This window comes from Xiphophorus couchianus, chromosome 10, assembly GCF_001444195.1.
Source record: "Xiphophorus couchianus chromosome 10, X_couchianus-1.0, whole genome shotgun sequence".
NCBI classification, from domain to species: domain Eukaryota; kingdom Metazoa; phylum Chordata; class Actinopteri; order Cyprinodontiformes; family Poeciliidae; genus Xiphophorus; species Xiphophorus couchianus.
The window spans coordinates 15,384,655-15,402,350 of NC_040237.1; the positions used below are offsets into that span (position 1 = coordinate 15,384,655).

The 17,696-nt window shown below is 42.2% G+C and overlaps 3 protein-coding genes across 4 annotated transcripts; 2 read left to right on the forward strand and 1 right to left on the reverse strand.

Moving 5' to 3' along the window:
- The first annotated feature begins 855 nt into the window (after positions 1-855).
- wbp2 (WW domain binding protein 2) lies at positions 856-6,893 on the forward strand. Its single transcript, XM_028029190.1, has 8 exons — positions 856-1,096; positions 2,174-2,282; positions 3,537-3,672; positions 3,751-3,843; positions 3,937-4,083; positions 4,179-4,301; positions 5,618-5,694; positions 5,786-6,893. The coding sequence occupies exons 1-8, from the start codon at positions 1,038-1,040 to the stop codon at positions 5,831-5,833; spliced, it is 792 nt and encodes a 263-aa protein (XP_027884991.1). The 5' UTR covers positions 856-1,037; the 3' UTR covers positions 5,834-6,893.
- Positions 6,530-12,684, reverse strand: trim65 (tripartite motif containing 65). Its single transcript, XM_028029183.1, has 8 exons — positions 12,553-12,684; positions 11,709-12,160; positions 11,517-11,612; positions 10,448-10,678; positions 10,197-10,365; positions 10,020-10,109; positions 9,719-9,936; positions 6,530-8,627 (listed from the first exon to the last, which is right to left on the reverse strand). Exons 1-8 carry the CDS (start codon positions 12,572-12,574, stop codon positions 8,319-8,321), a joined length of 1,587 nt encoding a protein of 528 aa, XP_027884984.1. The 5' UTR covers positions 12,575-12,684; the 3' UTR covers positions 6,530-8,318.
- Positions 12,685-13,158: 474 nt separating this feature from the next.
- mrpl38 (mitochondrial ribosomal protein L38) lies at positions 13,159-17,543 on the forward strand. 2 transcript variants are annotated; one of them, XM_028029961.1, is made up of 9 exons: positions 13,159-13,301; positions 14,470-14,658; positions 14,730-14,861; positions 14,945-15,147; positions 15,232-15,304; positions 16,205-16,250; positions 16,352-16,510; positions 16,664-16,800; positions 16,876-17,543. In XM_028029961.1, the coding sequence occupies exons 1-9, from the start codon at positions 13,217-13,219 to the stop codon at positions 17,010-17,012; spliced, it is 1,161 nt and encodes a 386-aa protein (XP_027885762.1). In that variant the 5' UTR covers positions 13,159-13,216; the 3' UTR covers positions 17,013-17,543. The 2 variants fall into 2 exon arrangements, with proteins under 2 accessions (XP_027885762.1, XP_027885763.1); XM_028029962.1 differs by having other exon boundaries at positions 14,736-14,861.
- The last annotated feature ends 153 nt before the right edge of the window (positions 17,544-17,696 follow it).

Below are 17,696 nucleotides of genomic sequence, written 5' to 3' on the forward strand. Positions count from 1 at the left end.
GAAATTTTGCATTGAGAAACGTTTGCCTTGAACATTCAGCGGTGGTTTCCAATTTTGGCCTTCATGCACTGAGACGTTTCCCAGAATACCTGGCTTTTATGCAATAATATACGCTGTGGATATTTGAAAATAAGCTGTTTTGCACTGTGACGGTTTTTTAAAATTTATTTATTTTATTTTATTTTTTTACAAATTGTCCTTTTCCAACTTAGTATTGACAGCAGCAGTGAATTAAGGCTCGTCGTTGGCAGATGCTGTTTCATACTCAATCTTGGCACCCTCACACTTCCTCAATCAACTGTTCATGGACTTATTCTGAAAAGTGTTACTGATATATAAATTATGTCGTGTTTCAGACAATTCAGCTCGATTTTGTAGTGTAGTGTAGTGTGGTAGTGTAGTCTAGTGTAGCCCACTAGCTCTTAAATAAACAACAGAATGTATAATGTTTGACAATTGGACTTTCAGTGCTCATGCTTAATCAATACATCCAGGATAACATTTTAATACCACAGGGTGTATTTCAAAACATATCTTGTTTAACAGCAGTGCTAGATAAATAAATATATTTTCCTCTGACGTTGGTAAAATTATCAGTGACTGTCGTTGACAACCTACATTTTTACGTTTGTTGTATAACTCCGTAGAAACTTCGACAACGTTAGCTCACCGCTTACGTCATACGTCAATTCACAACCCTTCAGAAATAATTTCAAAAATATCAAGAATATCAAGAAATATTAATTGGTTTTTCGCGCGTCCTATTAAATGACAGTTTTCGGCTTACGTTAAGAAAAATATATATTTTTTTGTTTGTCGGTACGCATTTTTTTTTCTTTGCGCGTGCGTGCGTGACGTCACCTGAGCGTACGGCGGAAGAAAAGCAGGTGCAGCTGTAGCATCAGCCTCATAACAACCGTTACCAACGTACTGTGACAGCTACCGAGGCCCCCCTCTGTTTCCCCCCTTTGGTAAACCTCTGAATACCTTTTCAGCTGAGCTGTTTTCGCAGTGAGAGACGCTGGAGGGTCGACATCATGACTTTGAACCAGAACCACTCAGAGTCTGGTGGAGTCATCATCAACAACAGCGAGAGGTAACGTTAGCTTTTAGTCACCGTTATCCACACTCGGCCTAGTCTATCTTCTCCCCCCCCCCGGTATAAACGCGAACAGTGCAAACTCGTGGAAACACGGCGTCGACCTCGTAAATAACGAACATCATCATGTACTTATTCGCAGTATCTTATTAATTCCTTTAAAAAAAAAATGTAATAAAATGAACACGTTCCCAATCTGACTTATTTTTACCCTTAAATTCTAAGCAGAAACGTAGCTCCTGTGGATTTAGAGTGCTCAATAAGCTGTTTTGTTCTATTTAAACACGAAGTTTCACGTAAATACGCCGCTATTTGTTGCAACGCCATGGAAAATTCGAGGCGCGTTCGACAGCTCTGGGTCGGCTCTCGTGACCAAAACATGGCCTTCAATCAAAACAGACTTCACGTGCGAACAAGAAGAGAGAAAAAAAAGAGCATGGAGCGCGAGCCTGCTTTCAGGATACGTGTAGTTTAGCGTTTAAATGCTACTTGTGCGGACTGTGGCTCTGCATGAACACATATTGCGTCAATGTTTTCTCGGCTAGAAATGTATTAGAATTTCAGAATTATGGACGGAGACTAGAAAGCACGTGACGTATCAAGTGGTCTTTGATATATTTGTAATTTAAAAAAAACATGAACTAGCAGATTATTAAAAGTGCTTTTGAAAAAGATTGACCTGCCTGCTGTGCTGTTAGGCCATAACACGAAATTTCTGCCGTAACATTTGCAGAGAAAGCAGGGTTGGTGTAAATTCTGCCTTATTTATAGGAGCTTCTGGAACATACAGGAATGTAGTAATTAACCCATCAGGAGAAACTGCCGTACAGTCTGTCACTAGATGGCATCAGGGCCTAATCCTATTATTTCAGGGCCATGTTTAGTAACTGGACAGCTACAGAAAAACCCAGCTGTCTCAACTTTAAAATTCCAAGTGCAGGGTTATCAAACTGAAGCTTGAGCCATCTTTAATTTGGAGGCTTGTAAACGAGCCATAAACATTTTTGACATGCATTATGTACAGTGTTTTTTTTAATTTTTATTATTATTGTAAATGTATGTTTACGTCACTAGCGTGTTGATGTCCCATGATAACGTGGAGCTCGTCTTCTGCGATGCGGACCGTCTGCCTGAGCCGTTCAGAAAGAGCAAAAAGGGCAGCGTCTACTTGACACCGTACAGGGTGAGTGACTTTTTGCAATCACTGCCTCTTGCGACCAAAAAGCAAATACTGTCAGAATTGTCTTCTAATTAGACATTTTAGATTGCAGTGAAATGCGCATGAATAACAAAAGTGAATATTCGCTCTTTAAAAATGTGTATTTTGCTTCAGACTAACTAGTTGTTTTTTTTTTACTGGCAGTTGTTTTACTGAAGAACAAGTTTCCTTTTCTGCAATAAACAGTATTCCTCATTAGGGATAAGTCCAATGTGGACTTCGATTTTTATCACGATATTTTGTGATAATACTAGTTATTGCTTCTTTCTTTGAAAAAAAATTACAATAACAATACTCCTCAGTTTTGATGTGTGTATATGTATATATATATGATTTTTATCAAGACGACAAAAAAACCCAACAAATTTAGGATTTTGTTTTGGATACCAAACGGAGCATTGAAATTCCTACTTTTGGATTTTTTTTAGGCAACCAAAGCTTCAGCAAAACCATGCCTTAAATTTTTTTTAATGTATTGTAGAACAATCCAATCCAGATTGTACAACTCTACATTTTTTTTAGACTTGGAAATCAAGCAAATACCTGCCTGGTGTATCTTTATATGTCGTTTTCATATTAAATAACAGATTGCAGTCATTATTTCCGGGATAACTGGAAACGGGCTCGGAGGTGGTCACCTACTGGGAAGTGTGCTTCAAAACCTTGCTGCCACCAGTGCATAGGTTGGTTAGCAGGTGGAAGTGTGTACATCAGAATATAGTAGAGTTGGACAACGTCTTTGTGACAAACAAAAAAAAAACAGCAACAAAGAAGCTCTTTATGTCCAAGAAAACAACAGGAAGACATTTAAATTCTGCAGGAAGCATGAGGACAGACAATGGAGGTTATTATCACTGATAAAACCTACTTCTGCTTTAAGACGGAGTTAGGATCAGAACATCCTGCAAGATTAACTTTTTCTAACATTCCAGAAACGACACGTGTACGTATTTATTTATTTTGGTCATTTTTAACCTGTCTATGCACAAGTGAAAAAAATAAAAACGCACAATGCTGCAAAAGACAAGACAAAACTAGTGCAAGAAATGGCTAAATTGTTGTTAAATTGAGAAAGGGGCAGGGATGATTGGAAAAATGATGAAGCTGTTTTTGCAAATGACTTTCACAGACATATTTCTAACAATATTTAGTACACCAAAAAAACAGCAAAACTTAAGTCTAGCTTGAAAGTCGAAACCTGCTGCTTCCTCCTTCCAGGTGATCTTCCTGGCTAAAGGACGCGACGCTCTGCAGTCCTTCATGATGCCGTTCTACCTGATGAAGGGCTGCGAGATCAAACAGCCGGTTCTGGGCGCCAATTACATCAAGGGCACCGTGAGCGCCGAGCCCGTAGGTAAGCACGCCGCGTTTGGCCCCGTCGTTCGACTGAGTCGGGTTCTCTACAAATTTGGATGAAATGAATGTCTTCCAGGTGGATGGGAAGGAAGCGCCACGTTCAAGCTAGTCTTCGCCGCGGGTGGAGCCATAGAGTTTGGCCAGTTCATGCTGCAGGCTGCAGCTCAGGGTAAGATAATGAATCGCTACGTCTGAACAGTGGTTTTAAAAAAAACCCAACTTTTTACTCAATTATTTTTTGTGGCTGTTCTTGTTGCTGCAGCGTCTAAGGGCCAGCCATTAACTCCTAGCTTCGGTGGCTGCCCTTTCATGGCTAACGGAGGCTATGCTTTCCCTCCTCCCCCCGCTAATGGAATGTACCCTCAGGGACCGCCACCTGGCTACTCCTACCCCAACCCCCCACCTCCAGGTACCATAAAATCATACCGACAGCTGTGTTATAAGAGTGCGATTCAAAAAAAGTTTCATTTTTTTCTCTCTTCTTCTTCTTCTTCTGTGATCCAGGGACATTCTACCCAAGTCCTCCAGCTTTCGATGCGTCTGCCAGCTACGTACCGCCCCCTCCTTACTCTGCCCCCCTGGGTCAGCAGCCACCACGTGACCCAGACCTGCCCTCCTCAGCAGCAGGTGAGTCTCTCAGGCGGAGAGTCTCCAAGTGGTAGCTAAAATCAAAATAAACGCATACAAATAAACCTGATGGTTCTTATTGCTCTTTAGGCACAGAGGCAGTTTTGAGTAGAAGAATCGTTATTTTATTTATTTATTTTTGGCCTTCTTAGATTTTTATGACCGCACCAACAGCAACGTAAAAGGCTGGAGCCAAACTCATAGCAGACAAAGAAAAACAACCAGAAGATGAAAAAAACCTTAGATTTTCTGTTGTTTTTCTCACATAGATACATATATATATATATATATATATATATTTGTCTCAGGAACATCAAAAACTTAAAAAAAAAAAAAAAACGCATTTATATTCTAGTGAGAAATCAACAAATGTCTTGAGAGCAAAGTCAAGGCCTTCGCACTCCATCGCCACAGTAAAGCACGGTGGTGGCAGCGCCATGCTGCTGTGTCATGACACTTTTCCTCGGCAGAGCTAGAGAAGATGGACTGAGAAAGCACCAGGCAGAGGAAAGCAGATTCATGTCTTAGGATGGCCTAGTAAAAGCCCAGTTCTACAACCGATAACAATAATTCACATGCCTCGAAAACAAATGGTTGTGTTTTCCATTCAATTTAATTCAAAGCTTGATCTACAGGAAATCTGTCCGTCACCATCTGCAATAACTCTCTGACGAATTTGAGTTGATATGAGTTAAATCGACATTTAATTGCCCTTTGGGATCAATAAAGTATTTTTGATCTTGAATTTACAAAGAAAAATACATAATTTTGCTTCTGTCACAACTTTTTACTCATTTCTTGTTTTATCACATAAACTCTTCCTGAACTGCTCAAATTTGTCAATAGCAACATTAACAAAAAAAAAATGTTCAAGAAATGTGAACATTTTCACAATAGTCAGGACATTTTGCCTTTTTAATGCAATCTCCTTCATTCAAACCACTCTCTGCTAACTAATGTAAAATTTGGCAAACGTTTTCCTTTCGTTCCCATCACTGAAATGAGCTCCCTCCCTTACCCTTCTCATGTTTGCCCAGTTTTGTTTCTTTTAATAGTCAAAGGCATTTTTTTTCTCCCCTCCAGAGGGTCTTTTGTGGGCCCTAGTGTCACTTACATGAGGGTAGGCTAACAGGAAACGGGGAAGGAGAGGGGGGGAAGACATGCGGCAAACGTCGCCGGGTCCGGGAATCGAACCCACGACGGCTGCGTCGAGGACTCAAGGCCTCCAAACGCGCTAACCCCTACGCCACCACGGCACGTCCAAAGGCATATTTAATAATGAATATCCTCTCCTGTTATCTGCCTACCGTTCCCAGCGGAGGCCAAGGCAGCGGAAGCGGCGGCGAGCGCCAGCTGTGCCACTCTGCCTCCTACGCACGTTTACCTGCCGCAGGTAAGAACCCGTATCCTAGCTCCGAAAAACGACTTCTGATCAATAATTGATATGACATGGACACTTTCTCTCTCTCTCTCATTTTTCTCAGGACAAGCCCCCACCTTACTCCCCTCCAGAGGACAAGAAGAACCAGTAGAGCCTGTGTGAACCCTGCCCTCGTTCCTGTCTTCTCTCATTTCATTGACTGGACATTTTCTCCTTTCGGTCTTCCTTGTCACTTTCTAACATTCCTTTTTTCCCCCCAACCCTCCTCCTCGTTGTTTTCCCGTCTCCCTTCATCAGACGCACCTTTACTTCCCAGGAAGTCGCAGAGAACAAGCGCTGGCAACCAGAATGGTCGCCATCTGTTGTATAGTGTTTGTTGCTTTCCAAGTGTCCCGTTAATCCTCCCCCCCCGTTCCCTTTAACCTCCTGCGATCTGATGTTGAATGATGTGAAGCTCACGTAGAATTTTCTATCTAACCAAACTCTAACAATGAAGTCATTTGCTTCGCTAAAGACGGCCGGAGGCAAACCGAATGCAGTCTTATTTTTCTATTATTTTTGTGTGTACCAAGATTTTCAAGAAGAAGGTATTTTCTCGAGAACACTCAGCGTCAGAAGTACAAAGTAGCCTTTTCTTTCTTTTTTTGTAAAAGCGAGCAGATTTTGTGTGTTTTGACATGCTTTGGTGGGACCAGGCGGAATAGAGAGTCCACAATCTGGGATTAGAGCAGAGGGGTGGATTCTCCCTCCAATGTAACACGGGAGCAGACCGGTCACCTAATGATGTCACGTCCTGTTTACCCCAGGTTTCACCTTTCACTCCTCTGTCTTCCTGGTTTTTTTTGTAGTTGTCTTTTTCCCCAGATAGTAACACGATCGCCTGGAGGACGGGCTCAGTTTGTGTTAAACTCCGTTCGCTCGGTCTGATCTCGAGCGCCTCGGTTGTTCCTTCCTCTGTGGTCATTTTATCTGTGGCGCATCAGCGGCTGATTCTTTGCACTTTCAGAATGCTATGCATCAGGCTACGGTTCGCTCTCGTCATGGCTGGGTGTACAACAACGTTCAGCTCTTTATGTACTTCAAACTTAATTTATTGAACAGTTACTGTAGAATGGTTCAATTATGGGGGAAAAAAAACCAAACGGCATGATTTCAACAGAAGCATGTGCGCATTAGATTGAAGTTTAATAAATGGCTCTTAACTCATGAAACAGGGAGTGTTTTTGTTTTTTTTTATTTCCAGTCGGGATTGTTGTCACATTTTAAATTTCTACTTTAAACACAAAAGAGACGAACTCATTCTAGATTGATGCTTCTACGTCAGGAAAAGTGCTCTTTTGGAGCGTTTTGTGCATATCCACAGCAGTTTCCCCAAAAATCCTGAGCCTCAAGTACCTCAACATGCCAAAGGTTGACAGCATAGCTCAGTAAAAGTGCTTAATTAACAAAAAAACCCAAAACATGGCTGGTTGTCATAAACGTGCTGAAAACATCTAGAAAGTGCCGTAGATTCCAACATCACAGCAGAAACTGATTCCTGCTGTCATGCTGAAAGTCCAAGAGCTTTTTTCTCAGTAGTACTTTTTAAAAATCTGTTAACAAAAATGGATTTTATTTGCAGCAGGTGAAAAAGTTATTCTTCAACAAGTGGCACTGAATGGAGTTGTGTGGCTTGACCAATCTTTTTCCACAGTAGAATTATTCAACTTCAGTGATTTTTAAAAACAACCGAGTCCACAGGATCGACTTTCTCCAGTCAACAAATTTTCATTAGGACCGGGATCCTGCTTTGGGGAAACGTTCTAGTATTTCAAACTCCAGAGCTCCAGTTTTGACATGTTTAGGATCATTGTCCTCCTGCTTGGCTGAACATCGAAGCTTCTGGACTACAAACCTAACATCAGCACCAACTGAAATAATTCTGACAAATAAATAACCCAAACCAATCAAACAAAATCTCCAGCTGTGCACATGGACAACCTAAATGTCTCCTGCACAAACGTTTTATGGCCAGAGACGAAAACTGAGACGTTTGGATAAAGGTAGGTTGGTAAGCATCACATTCGTGCCCAGGATGATTGTATTCAACTTCAGAGCAGAAAGGCAAATAGTGTTCCTTTCAAGCTGATTAATTCAAAACAGACTCACTGAAACTCTCTGTAACACAAATTAGCAGCCGGTCTGTTCTGTACATACACTACAGCTGTATCTTGAATAACATCACAATTGTCCCGTCAATGCAAAACACCAACAGTGATAATTGTCACTGCACTCCTCTTCATCTCGGTAAACATATTTTTAAGAAAGTTCAAATAAGAATTGTGTAAAGTGTTGGCAACCCCCTTGTTTGGAGACATTGGAATCATTTTCTTCAGTCTTCTCTGCCTGCGTTAAAAGCTCATCGTGTTGCTGAAGACGGGGATCAACTGGGTGCAGTGAAAGCATCATATGAGTTGATCTGGAGACACCTCGAAGTTGATTTCTTTGAAACATAAAACCGTTTAGATGAAATGGAGTGAAAGCTGTAAGGACTCAGAGTTTGTCGCCACCATGTGGTGAGAGGAGAGTAATACAAGGGGAGAAAAGGTTTTTTAAATAGGTAAAACGAGTTTCTCTGTGCCGAATCAGCCGGAGGCTCACGGGGAGCAGAGAGTGATGCTGACTCCCTCCCCTATCCAGCAGGCGGGGAACAGCTCCTGGGTGAAGGCACAGTGGAAGGCGTGGAGCCTCGTTTGCCCGTCGCCGTAGTAGGTGAGCGTCCCCGCCTCGTAGTCCAGCAGCATGCCGATGCGGCTGTGGTGGGAGGGGCCGACCAGCGTCTCCCGCCGGCCGTTGTGCCAGGCGGAGAGCTGGTGCTCGTCCAGCTGGAGGCTCCACGACAGTTCATTCATACCCACCATGCACCGCTTCCCCTTCTCCTTCCTGGGGATGGTTTCATAAGTTACCTGGAAAAGGGAGAGGTAAAAAAAAATGGACATGCATTAAAAACAAAAAACGGGCGTTCCGTGCATCGCATGGCGCAGTAATTAGACCCACGTGATGCACCACTCTGACTACTGACGTCGATTGGCCTCGAGGCTGCTGTACCGAGTTCGACCCCCGGCCCCGGTTCCTTAGCCACATGCTTTACCCGGCTCTACTTTCTGTGGGATTACTGTCAAATAAATGCCTCTAATGTCAAACAAAAATTTTTTTAGAATAAAACAAGTGAAGAAACATATCCTTTTTTCTTTTTTTTTGGGTGACCATAAATATATATACGACAGTTCAAACATGGATGCTAATAATTTAGCTAGCGCCCTTTAATTTGACCACATTAATTCAGTGGCAGAAGAGCCCACATTAAGAAATAACCGTTTTAACACCATGACCAGTAGCAGTTGTCCTTCTAACATAAATGTAACTTTTTATTTTTAGGAAATTGTAATTACTAATCCTTGATATCCTGTTTTGCCTGGGCATATCAGAGGTCATTTCCTGTTTGCCACTGGCCATTAAGCCACTAGATAGTTTTTTATTTTGTCACCACACAGTGGGTAGGAGTTAACAAAAATCTGAAAAAAGAAAATAAAAGCAGAAAAAAAAAGAGCCATCTTGGGGTGATCACAAAGTTTCCATGGCAACCAGGGATGAATGTGTGGAAAAGAGCCTTATGCCCACTGTATGTATGGTACTGAATCCATGATGCCACAGACATATCTTTGTTGCAAAGACCCGTGTTCTTGTGAATAATGTTATGATGTTTGATATAAAAGCATTAAAAATGCAAACAGAAAGTGACTCATGTTTGGGTCTTTGGGCAAAATAATAAAGCAACCAACTCAAACGCAAAAATAATTTACGTGACACACACTCATCCTCCATTCATTGCTGTCTGAGTCTTCTGACCTGAACCTTGTATACAAAAAAACCCCTAAAGCCTGGGGCTGAGCTGAAAGGAGAGTTGGAAAGATTCTGGAACTACTCTAACAGATGAAATCTCTAATGACCAACAGACTGCTGTGATGTACGACAACAGAATCAGAAGTGCCTTTACCCCGAGGTAGGCCCAAGGCTTGGACACTTCCAGCTCCCAGTAGTGCTGTCCCTTTTTAAAGCCCTGGAAGCAGAGCACCTGCCAGGTATGGTCGAAGCGAGCCTCGTGAGTTGGGACCGGGCGCGGTCCGGACGTCAGGTGCTCCGCCCTCTGATTCTCATGAGACAGAGACAGGTGTTCGTTGGCCGTTCGAGGGTCAAACGTCAGAGAGCACCGATCTACGAAGACAAGGATTGAGACAAGAGTTAAGATCTGTCAAGCTAAGGTTTCAATCATGCAGTGTATAAAAAGCAGGACTCACAGGCACCGAGGCCTTCCTTCCCACCAGGGAGGCACGGAGTGGCCGGACTGGGAACCACAGCAAGTACTGGCCTCTTATCCTGAGGAGACCCTGGAGAGCCATGAGCCGATGAGAACACGGGTTAGGATAAAAGTTCTGGCCGGTCCAGCAGAAAGACGCTCTTAAAATCAAGGTTACCGTCGTTGTCCTGAAGCACCGTGGTGCACACGGCTCTCTCCAGGTCCTCAGAAACCAGCTTGGAGACTCGGGTCAGAACGTCTGTGACGCCGTTCAGCCGATCCAGAAGGCTTGGCGACACCTCTGTGGGAACGTCGCTGAAACGTGGCACTTCCACCCGCGTCGACTCCTGAGAGGAAAACACATCTGCTCCAGCCCGATCCAACGAAATACGAGATCACCGCGGTCCGCTGATGATATGGAGTACAAACCCTAATGAGGTCGGCGTCTGAGAGATCGTGCAGAGCTGCTATTTGGGCTTGGCTCACTTGGAGGATCTGCAAGCGCTGCTGGAGGCAGGCCAGCCGCGTCTGCGCCTCCGTGATGGCCTCCTGCTTCTGCTGCTCGATGAACAGCTCCGTGGCCTCCTGCTTCTCGGTCAGAATCTTGATCAGAGACGAGAACTTGGCCCTCATCCAAGACGAAGTCTGCTCTAGAGTCACCTGTTGATGGAAGAACCTCAGTTGCAGGTCTGCTTGGTGAAATTTCAGACAATCTTTCACCATACACAAGCAAATATGAACAGATTGGATTCCAATTTCAAACTACATCTGATAGGTTAGGTTAGAATAATCTCCTATAGTGCCTTGAAAAAGTATTTATACCCCTCTTTGTTCTTTTCTTTGTCGCGCTACAACCACAAACTCCACCGGATTTTATGCGACGTACCGACCAACATCGTTGTCAACATTATTTCACCAATAAAAACCTGAAACATGTAATGCGTTTGTGTTCAGACAGTGTTAAGACAACGAATGAATGAGTGGCTGCCACCTTGTGAGGAAGTCACCTATCAACTCTGCGTATGTATCCACCCGTTTTTCTTTGCTACATATCGAGAACTCGTTCAGATTGAAGAGAAAACAAACCATTTTGAACTTCCATTTCAGTCGTTCACAGTTAAAACCTATCACAGTTCATGGACTATGAAAGGTTTTCTTTCAACATTGCCCACTATTTAGCTTAGGGTTTCCCCCAGTGTACTATAAGCCTGGCGGGCCACCAGGCTTTATTTGCCCCATCACCAGGCTAAGCATCGTTTGTTTATTTTAAATAGGGGTTGTTTTTTTTAATACACCAGTAACACCAGTGACATTCACATCAGAATTTTGAATATTTTGTGTTTATCTAACCCCAATAAAGTAAGTAGAAAAGCATACAGAGTGGGAGTACTTTTTCAAGATACATTTTCCTCTTTTTAACCATCTAGTCTCTGTGTTTATATATATATATATATATATATATATATATATATATATATATATATAACTGTGGAATCACCTTAGCATGACTGATGTTCTCCACCAAATCATTTATACTCTTTTCTGTGTCCTCAAGCCGTTTCTCCACTTCCTTACTCTTTCTTTCAAGCAACAGCTGCAAGGAAAAACACAATTAGGGGAAAAGGTTTTTACCTTACTATTAAAAGTTTAGTCTGGACTAAAGTCAAAAGTATCCCGACTTGTTTCATACCTCTTGACTTTCCTTCTCTGCCTCCAGCATGACTTTGTCGTGATTGGCACATTCAGTGATGCCACATTCGCAGCACACGGGCATTTTGTCCTGCCTGCAGTAATAAACCAGGGGCTTCTTGTGGCGATCGCAGAGCAGCAAAGTCCTCGCCCCATCCCCTGACCTCAGCAGAGGCTCCCTGCAGGATGGGCCGGTGCTGTTGGCAGACTCGGCCAGCACCGACAGCGACACGTTTCGCTTCAGAACCGGTCTGGACGCGAACTCCTGATTGCAGAAGGGGCAATGGGGGCTTTTGTTAGACTTGCTGCTGGTGTCCCAGTGTGTGCTGATGCAGTCTTTGCAGAAGGTGTGGCCGCAGGGGATGGTCACGGGGTAGCTGAAACGCTCCAGGCATATGGCGCAGTTGAGATATGAATTCTGAGAGTCCATATTTGCAGGGAAACAACAAACATCTAGAAGAAAGAAAACACAGAGAAAGGTTGTCACGGTGATGTGTTACAAGACTTTAAAAAACCCCCGGCTAATTCTGAATAAAATTCTTTTTTTTTCTGCATTGAACTGTGACACAAAGCAACAGCAAAGAAATAAAAGTCACAGCGTTATACTACGCTATATCCAGGTGGAGCCCAGAGTCAACAGCCTGACCTGAACTCAGTAGAGAGCACAGCTAGCGCTAGCTCCCGTTAGCATTACGTTTGGCTCCTTTTATTTTCGCCACGACTCTACGTGACAAACACTCAGTCAAAAATATTAAGAGAAATAAGCTATTTAATTCCAAATTAAACAGCACGCATTCTCTGACTACTGAGTTGTAACACAAATGCAACAACATGACATGTCTTACCACTACAATAGCTTTTTTTCATGCAGGGTACGGGAGAAGCTTCGCTGATGACGCAAACACGCAAAACGATACCTTCACTGGCTACTGGGAAATAATAAACACAACTCTAAACGGGACAAATGAAGGTGGGTGATGCGGACTGTGTTGAGAGATTCCTACCTCTTACTAAATTAGGAGTTATATTTAGACCGCTTATTGAAATTAACACTAGCATTTATGCGTTTTCAGGTAATAAATATAGTAAGAAGCTTAACCGTTAAGACAATAGATTGAGAAATTCCTTAAGTGTAAAATCAATTCGACTATCTTTTGGTCATTTTGAACTCGAAAACTTATATTATCCTATTTGAAAGAAAGAGTGTTTTAATGCACAACCCAGAATGCTACAGTAGCTAGTCATTAAAACAGAAAAGATAATATTTTTACATTTTATTACATACATTTTTCCCTGTAATATCTTTTTGTATTTTTATTTCATTTTTTAAGGTATTAATCCTTGTTTGGGTTATATTACGAGAACACCTGTTGGCGAATATTACTTATCAACGGGGAAAAGCGATTGAAGTAGATTTCTGAGTTGTTTGATACATTGAACGCAACATCGTACTCCTGTATCATTTGGGTGACCACACGGCCACCGTAGTTAAGGGGAAGACTATCCAAGATGGCGCTGCGCACAGTTTGTGCTGCTGCGCTGCGAACTGGGACAGATTTAGGGGTCAATAACGCGAGGACTATTGTTACAACAGGTATTGTTATGTTTTTCTGAGATATTTTCTATTTGGTAGTTATTGCCCGAACTTTAATGCTCGAGTGTTGCTTTGTAAAAGGGTGTTTGAAGGGAACAACACAAACATGCTGGCCTTGACTGTGCAGTCAGACTTGACAAACTAAGCAGCAGTCAGAAAAATCAAACATTTTGTTTACAGTCTTAATTTCATTGATAACACGACTGGGTTAGTTTAAGAACGGAAGGAGAATCCGCAAGTTTAACTTTTACAATTGAATCATGTATCAAAAAGCAATGGACCCTTTACAGGCTAACAAGAAATAACTGTAAGAAAAATAATTCAATTTCAAGTATTAAAATTGAAATGTAAAAAATATTTACGGCTCACTTTGACAAAACCAATACTTATTTGAAGCATTGCCTGGTTTTCTTTGTATCAGAAGTGTTACATTAGACTTATTTGGGCATGTAACTATACTCCCTTTTTAGAAAATAAATCAAATTTGCCCTCTTTTACATTAACTAGATTTTCACAAACTAAAACTAATTAAATTAAATGTTACTGCAATGAAAGCGTTTGCCTAAACAGTCACTGATTTAAATGTGATTGACCAGAATTAGAATTTGACAAATGTTCTTGGCAACGAGCATTCACTCCCCTATGATGTTTGCTATTTTTTTTATTTTCTTGAAAAAGTGGCTCGTATATACTTTGAATTTGTGTCTAAATTAATAATTTTTTACTACGTTATTGCTGTAAAACAATGCTTGATAGGTTATGTTTTGTATAATTGTGTTAAAACACATTCTGTCTTTTTTTTGTCTTGTAACCAACAATGAAAAATAAACAGAGCTTTCTATCCCATTTTAACTTTGTTTCTAATTAAGTTGTATTCGGCCTTTTATTATCAAACGAGATTTTGCCTTCTGCAATACATAGATCCTCCAACAGAGGGCAGAAAACAACAGGAAGTAGAAACTAGCAGCTCTATTAGAGGTCTCAGAAATAGTCATAACAGGGTAAATAATAATAATTTGTCACTAAAAGAGGTCTGTCTGTGAACATGCCTGACTGAAACATTTTAGCTCTAGTTTTAATTCAAATTTGATTTAAAAACGCAGTTATGCAAGATAATAATTTAAACCCATAACATTTTGACGATGTTATTTCCAACCATTGGACCCAGCGGTCCTCAGCAAACGGGTGCGTCCGCTGGGTCCCATGCCCAATGATGACATCGACACATCGAACCTGGAGTCTCTGGAGACCTACCGCAGCTACAACCGCTACTTCCGACAGGCCGAGGAGGCCAAGAACAAGCGCGTGTGGTGGAAGACCTACAGGAGCTACGTGGAAAAAGCAGATCCCGAGCACGGTGAGGAGTAAACTCTGGAATCTGCTGCTGATGGGGTTCCAATGCGTCACTGAGTATCGTTGTGTGTCAAGGTGCAGAGCGCGTGGACATCGGACTGCCGTACTGTCGTCCCAGCAGAACCAAAGTGGTGAAAGAGAGGAGGCAGGCAATGAGTGAAAACAAGAGGAACGTCGAGCTGGAGAGGGCCTCCCGACTTCGTACTTGTACGCTTTTTTCCCCTTAACGTTTGTCAAAATGTGACTTTTTTTTTTAACTGTTGAAGTTAAAAAAATTGTCACCCCCTCAGTGAAGATCCCCTTGGACCAAGTGCAGGAAACCTGGGAGAAGACCGGCGGACCGTTCGACATAAAGAAGCTGGCCGACCACTACGGGGTCTTCAGGGACCTCTTTCCAATGGCGTATTTTCTACCACAGGTCACCCTCCGCATCAGCTACAGTCAGGACACCGATGGACAAGTGCATTATGGGAATCAGCTGACGCCTACAGAAGTATATTTAAAATAACAGAGGATGAATTTTTCCATATTATGTTTCTTCTCTTGGCTGATCTTCGACTCCGTCTTGTCTCTCTAGGCAGTGTCGGCCCCCCGGATCGCCTTTGACGCAGAGGAGAATTCCCTATGGACCCTCCTGCTTACCTCTCCAGGTCAGCGTCGCCTTTAGCCTGTGAGATTAATCAGTCTGTTTTCAGTGGGGATGCAAGTTATCAATCGAGCTAATGTAAGGTTGATTGATCTCATCCATCGACTAACGGTTAATTGATAAGCGGCCATTTTCTTAAAAACTTACATTTTCTGTTTTTTCAAGAGGGCTGACCGTCACTCTATTAACAAAAAGGGATAAATGTTTTATATAATATACTGAATTTGAAAAAAAAAGTCAGCTGCACTAAATATCGACTGAATAAACAGAAAATTGTGTGTTTCTCACATTCTTAAACTTACATATAAAGCGGAGCAAACCAGGAACGTGTTGGGTTGCTGAATAAAAACTGAAAACGTCGGTCCATTAGGTGTATTAACTCACTTAATACACCTAATGTATTGGCACAATGCAAACACTCCCCCCCCCCCCCCCCCGCATCATGTTACAATTTTTCTGCGTCATCACGTCCTCGCCTTCGTTATTTTTGGTGGAGAACTTGACGCCGCTCTGTTATGCAACATCTCGGCTGAATGAGCACTATCGAGGTGAAACTTGAAGAACTTGTCGAGAACTTGTTTGTGTTTCATAACGGAACCGCATAAAATGCATTTTACCTCCCATAACTGACTGTGTTCGAACCGTTTCTCTTCCCCGTTGTGGTATGGCCGCCATGTTGTATCACTAGGCTCCGCTTGAGGATGACCAGCGGCGCTCTCTGCTGGATAGCAGCCAAACTACAACAATAAAAGGAGGTCTTAGCGGACCTTATTAATCGGTTGGAATTAATTTTAATCTAATTAACCATTAATTTACACTTAATCACAAGCTGATGGCCTGCATCCCTAGTTTTCACATTTAAATTCAGAAAACATACCTTTATTTTTATTTCATTTCTTTGCAGACGAGCACCTTCTGGATAACGAGGCAGAGTACCTCCATTGGCTTGTGTAAGTACTTTCGATCCAATCCAAAGTGTGCATTTCTTCGTCTGGTTAGCCCCAAAACATGTGAATATTAAAAATGTGGAATGTCTTGTGTCCCTGGAAAGCGGGAACATTCCAGGTGGGGCGGTGCGGGCCGGAGAGGAGCTGTGTCACTACCTGCCGCCCTTCCCTGCCAGGGGAACCGGCTTCCACCGCTACATCTACGTCCTCTTCAAGCAGGAAAAACCCATCAGCTTCCGGGAAGATCTCCGCCCATCGCCATGGTGAGTAACGGCCCTGGCATCTTACCTGAATGTGAGAATCAGGAAGTTCAAGCACTTTAAACCAGATGTACTTTCTTACCATAACAGGATGTGAGAGGAGCATTACCACTTGTGTTGGTGTGTGTAATAATCCATGCCGTCTTCCCTCCTCAGCCACTCGCTGGTTGACCGCACCTTTAAGACCGTTGATTTCTACAGAAAGCACCAGGACGACATGACGCCAGCAGGCCTGGCCTTCTTCCAGAGCCAGTGGGACCAATCGGTTACCAACACCTTCCACAACACACTCAGTGAGTCGAGTTTCTTTATGTTGCCACGTTTGTTTTGAAGTCTGTTTAAAAACTAAAGCCACTTTCTCGCTCTAGACATGAAGGAGCCGGTGTTCGAGTTCATCAGGCCTCCAGTGTACCACCCTCCACAAGTCAAGTATCCACACAGGCAGCCGCTACGCTACCTGGACAGGTACAGAGATGGGAAGGAGCACACCTACGGCATTTACTGATCAGGAGAAACGCGTCCGACCGGAAATCCAGTCTGGAAAAGTGTGGAATCGTCTAAATAAACCATTTATTAACCGTTTCAGAGACTGGTCTTTAGTCTTGTGACAACAGCTCATTGTCCTCAATCAGATGCATATTTTTAAAATGTTTATTAAAAGTGTCGATTTTTAACTCTTACTGAGGAATAGGAACAGAATCAGTGCCACCAGTGCGACTGGTAAACCACAATTGTACAGTAAAAAATAGTCGTGGGCCACAAAAGTTACATCTCTCTTTTTATATATATAAAAAAAATCCAAAACAATTCTATTGTAAAAATAAATGTTTTATTGAAATTTTGTACAAATTTGATGCATTTACCTTATTTTCTGCAGATGGGTCAGTGTAACTCAGGTTTCTATCTTTAACTTAGTTTAAAATGCACCTTATTCCGGTTTTCTTTTCAAACTTGTTCTATTCGGCCTTATTTTCAGTTTAATTAATTGCTTAATGGACACAATGAATTCAAACGAATCTGGTAAAAAAAAAAAAAAGCTGACCAATAAAAATGAGTCTGACCACAAGTAAAGTAAATTATGTGGATGCAAAGACAAAAACCTCTTTACAATTTTTTCTGTATCTAATAAACAGTTAACCTCAATATGGTAAACTGAGCGCTTAAGTTGCTCCCATTCACTTGAATTGAC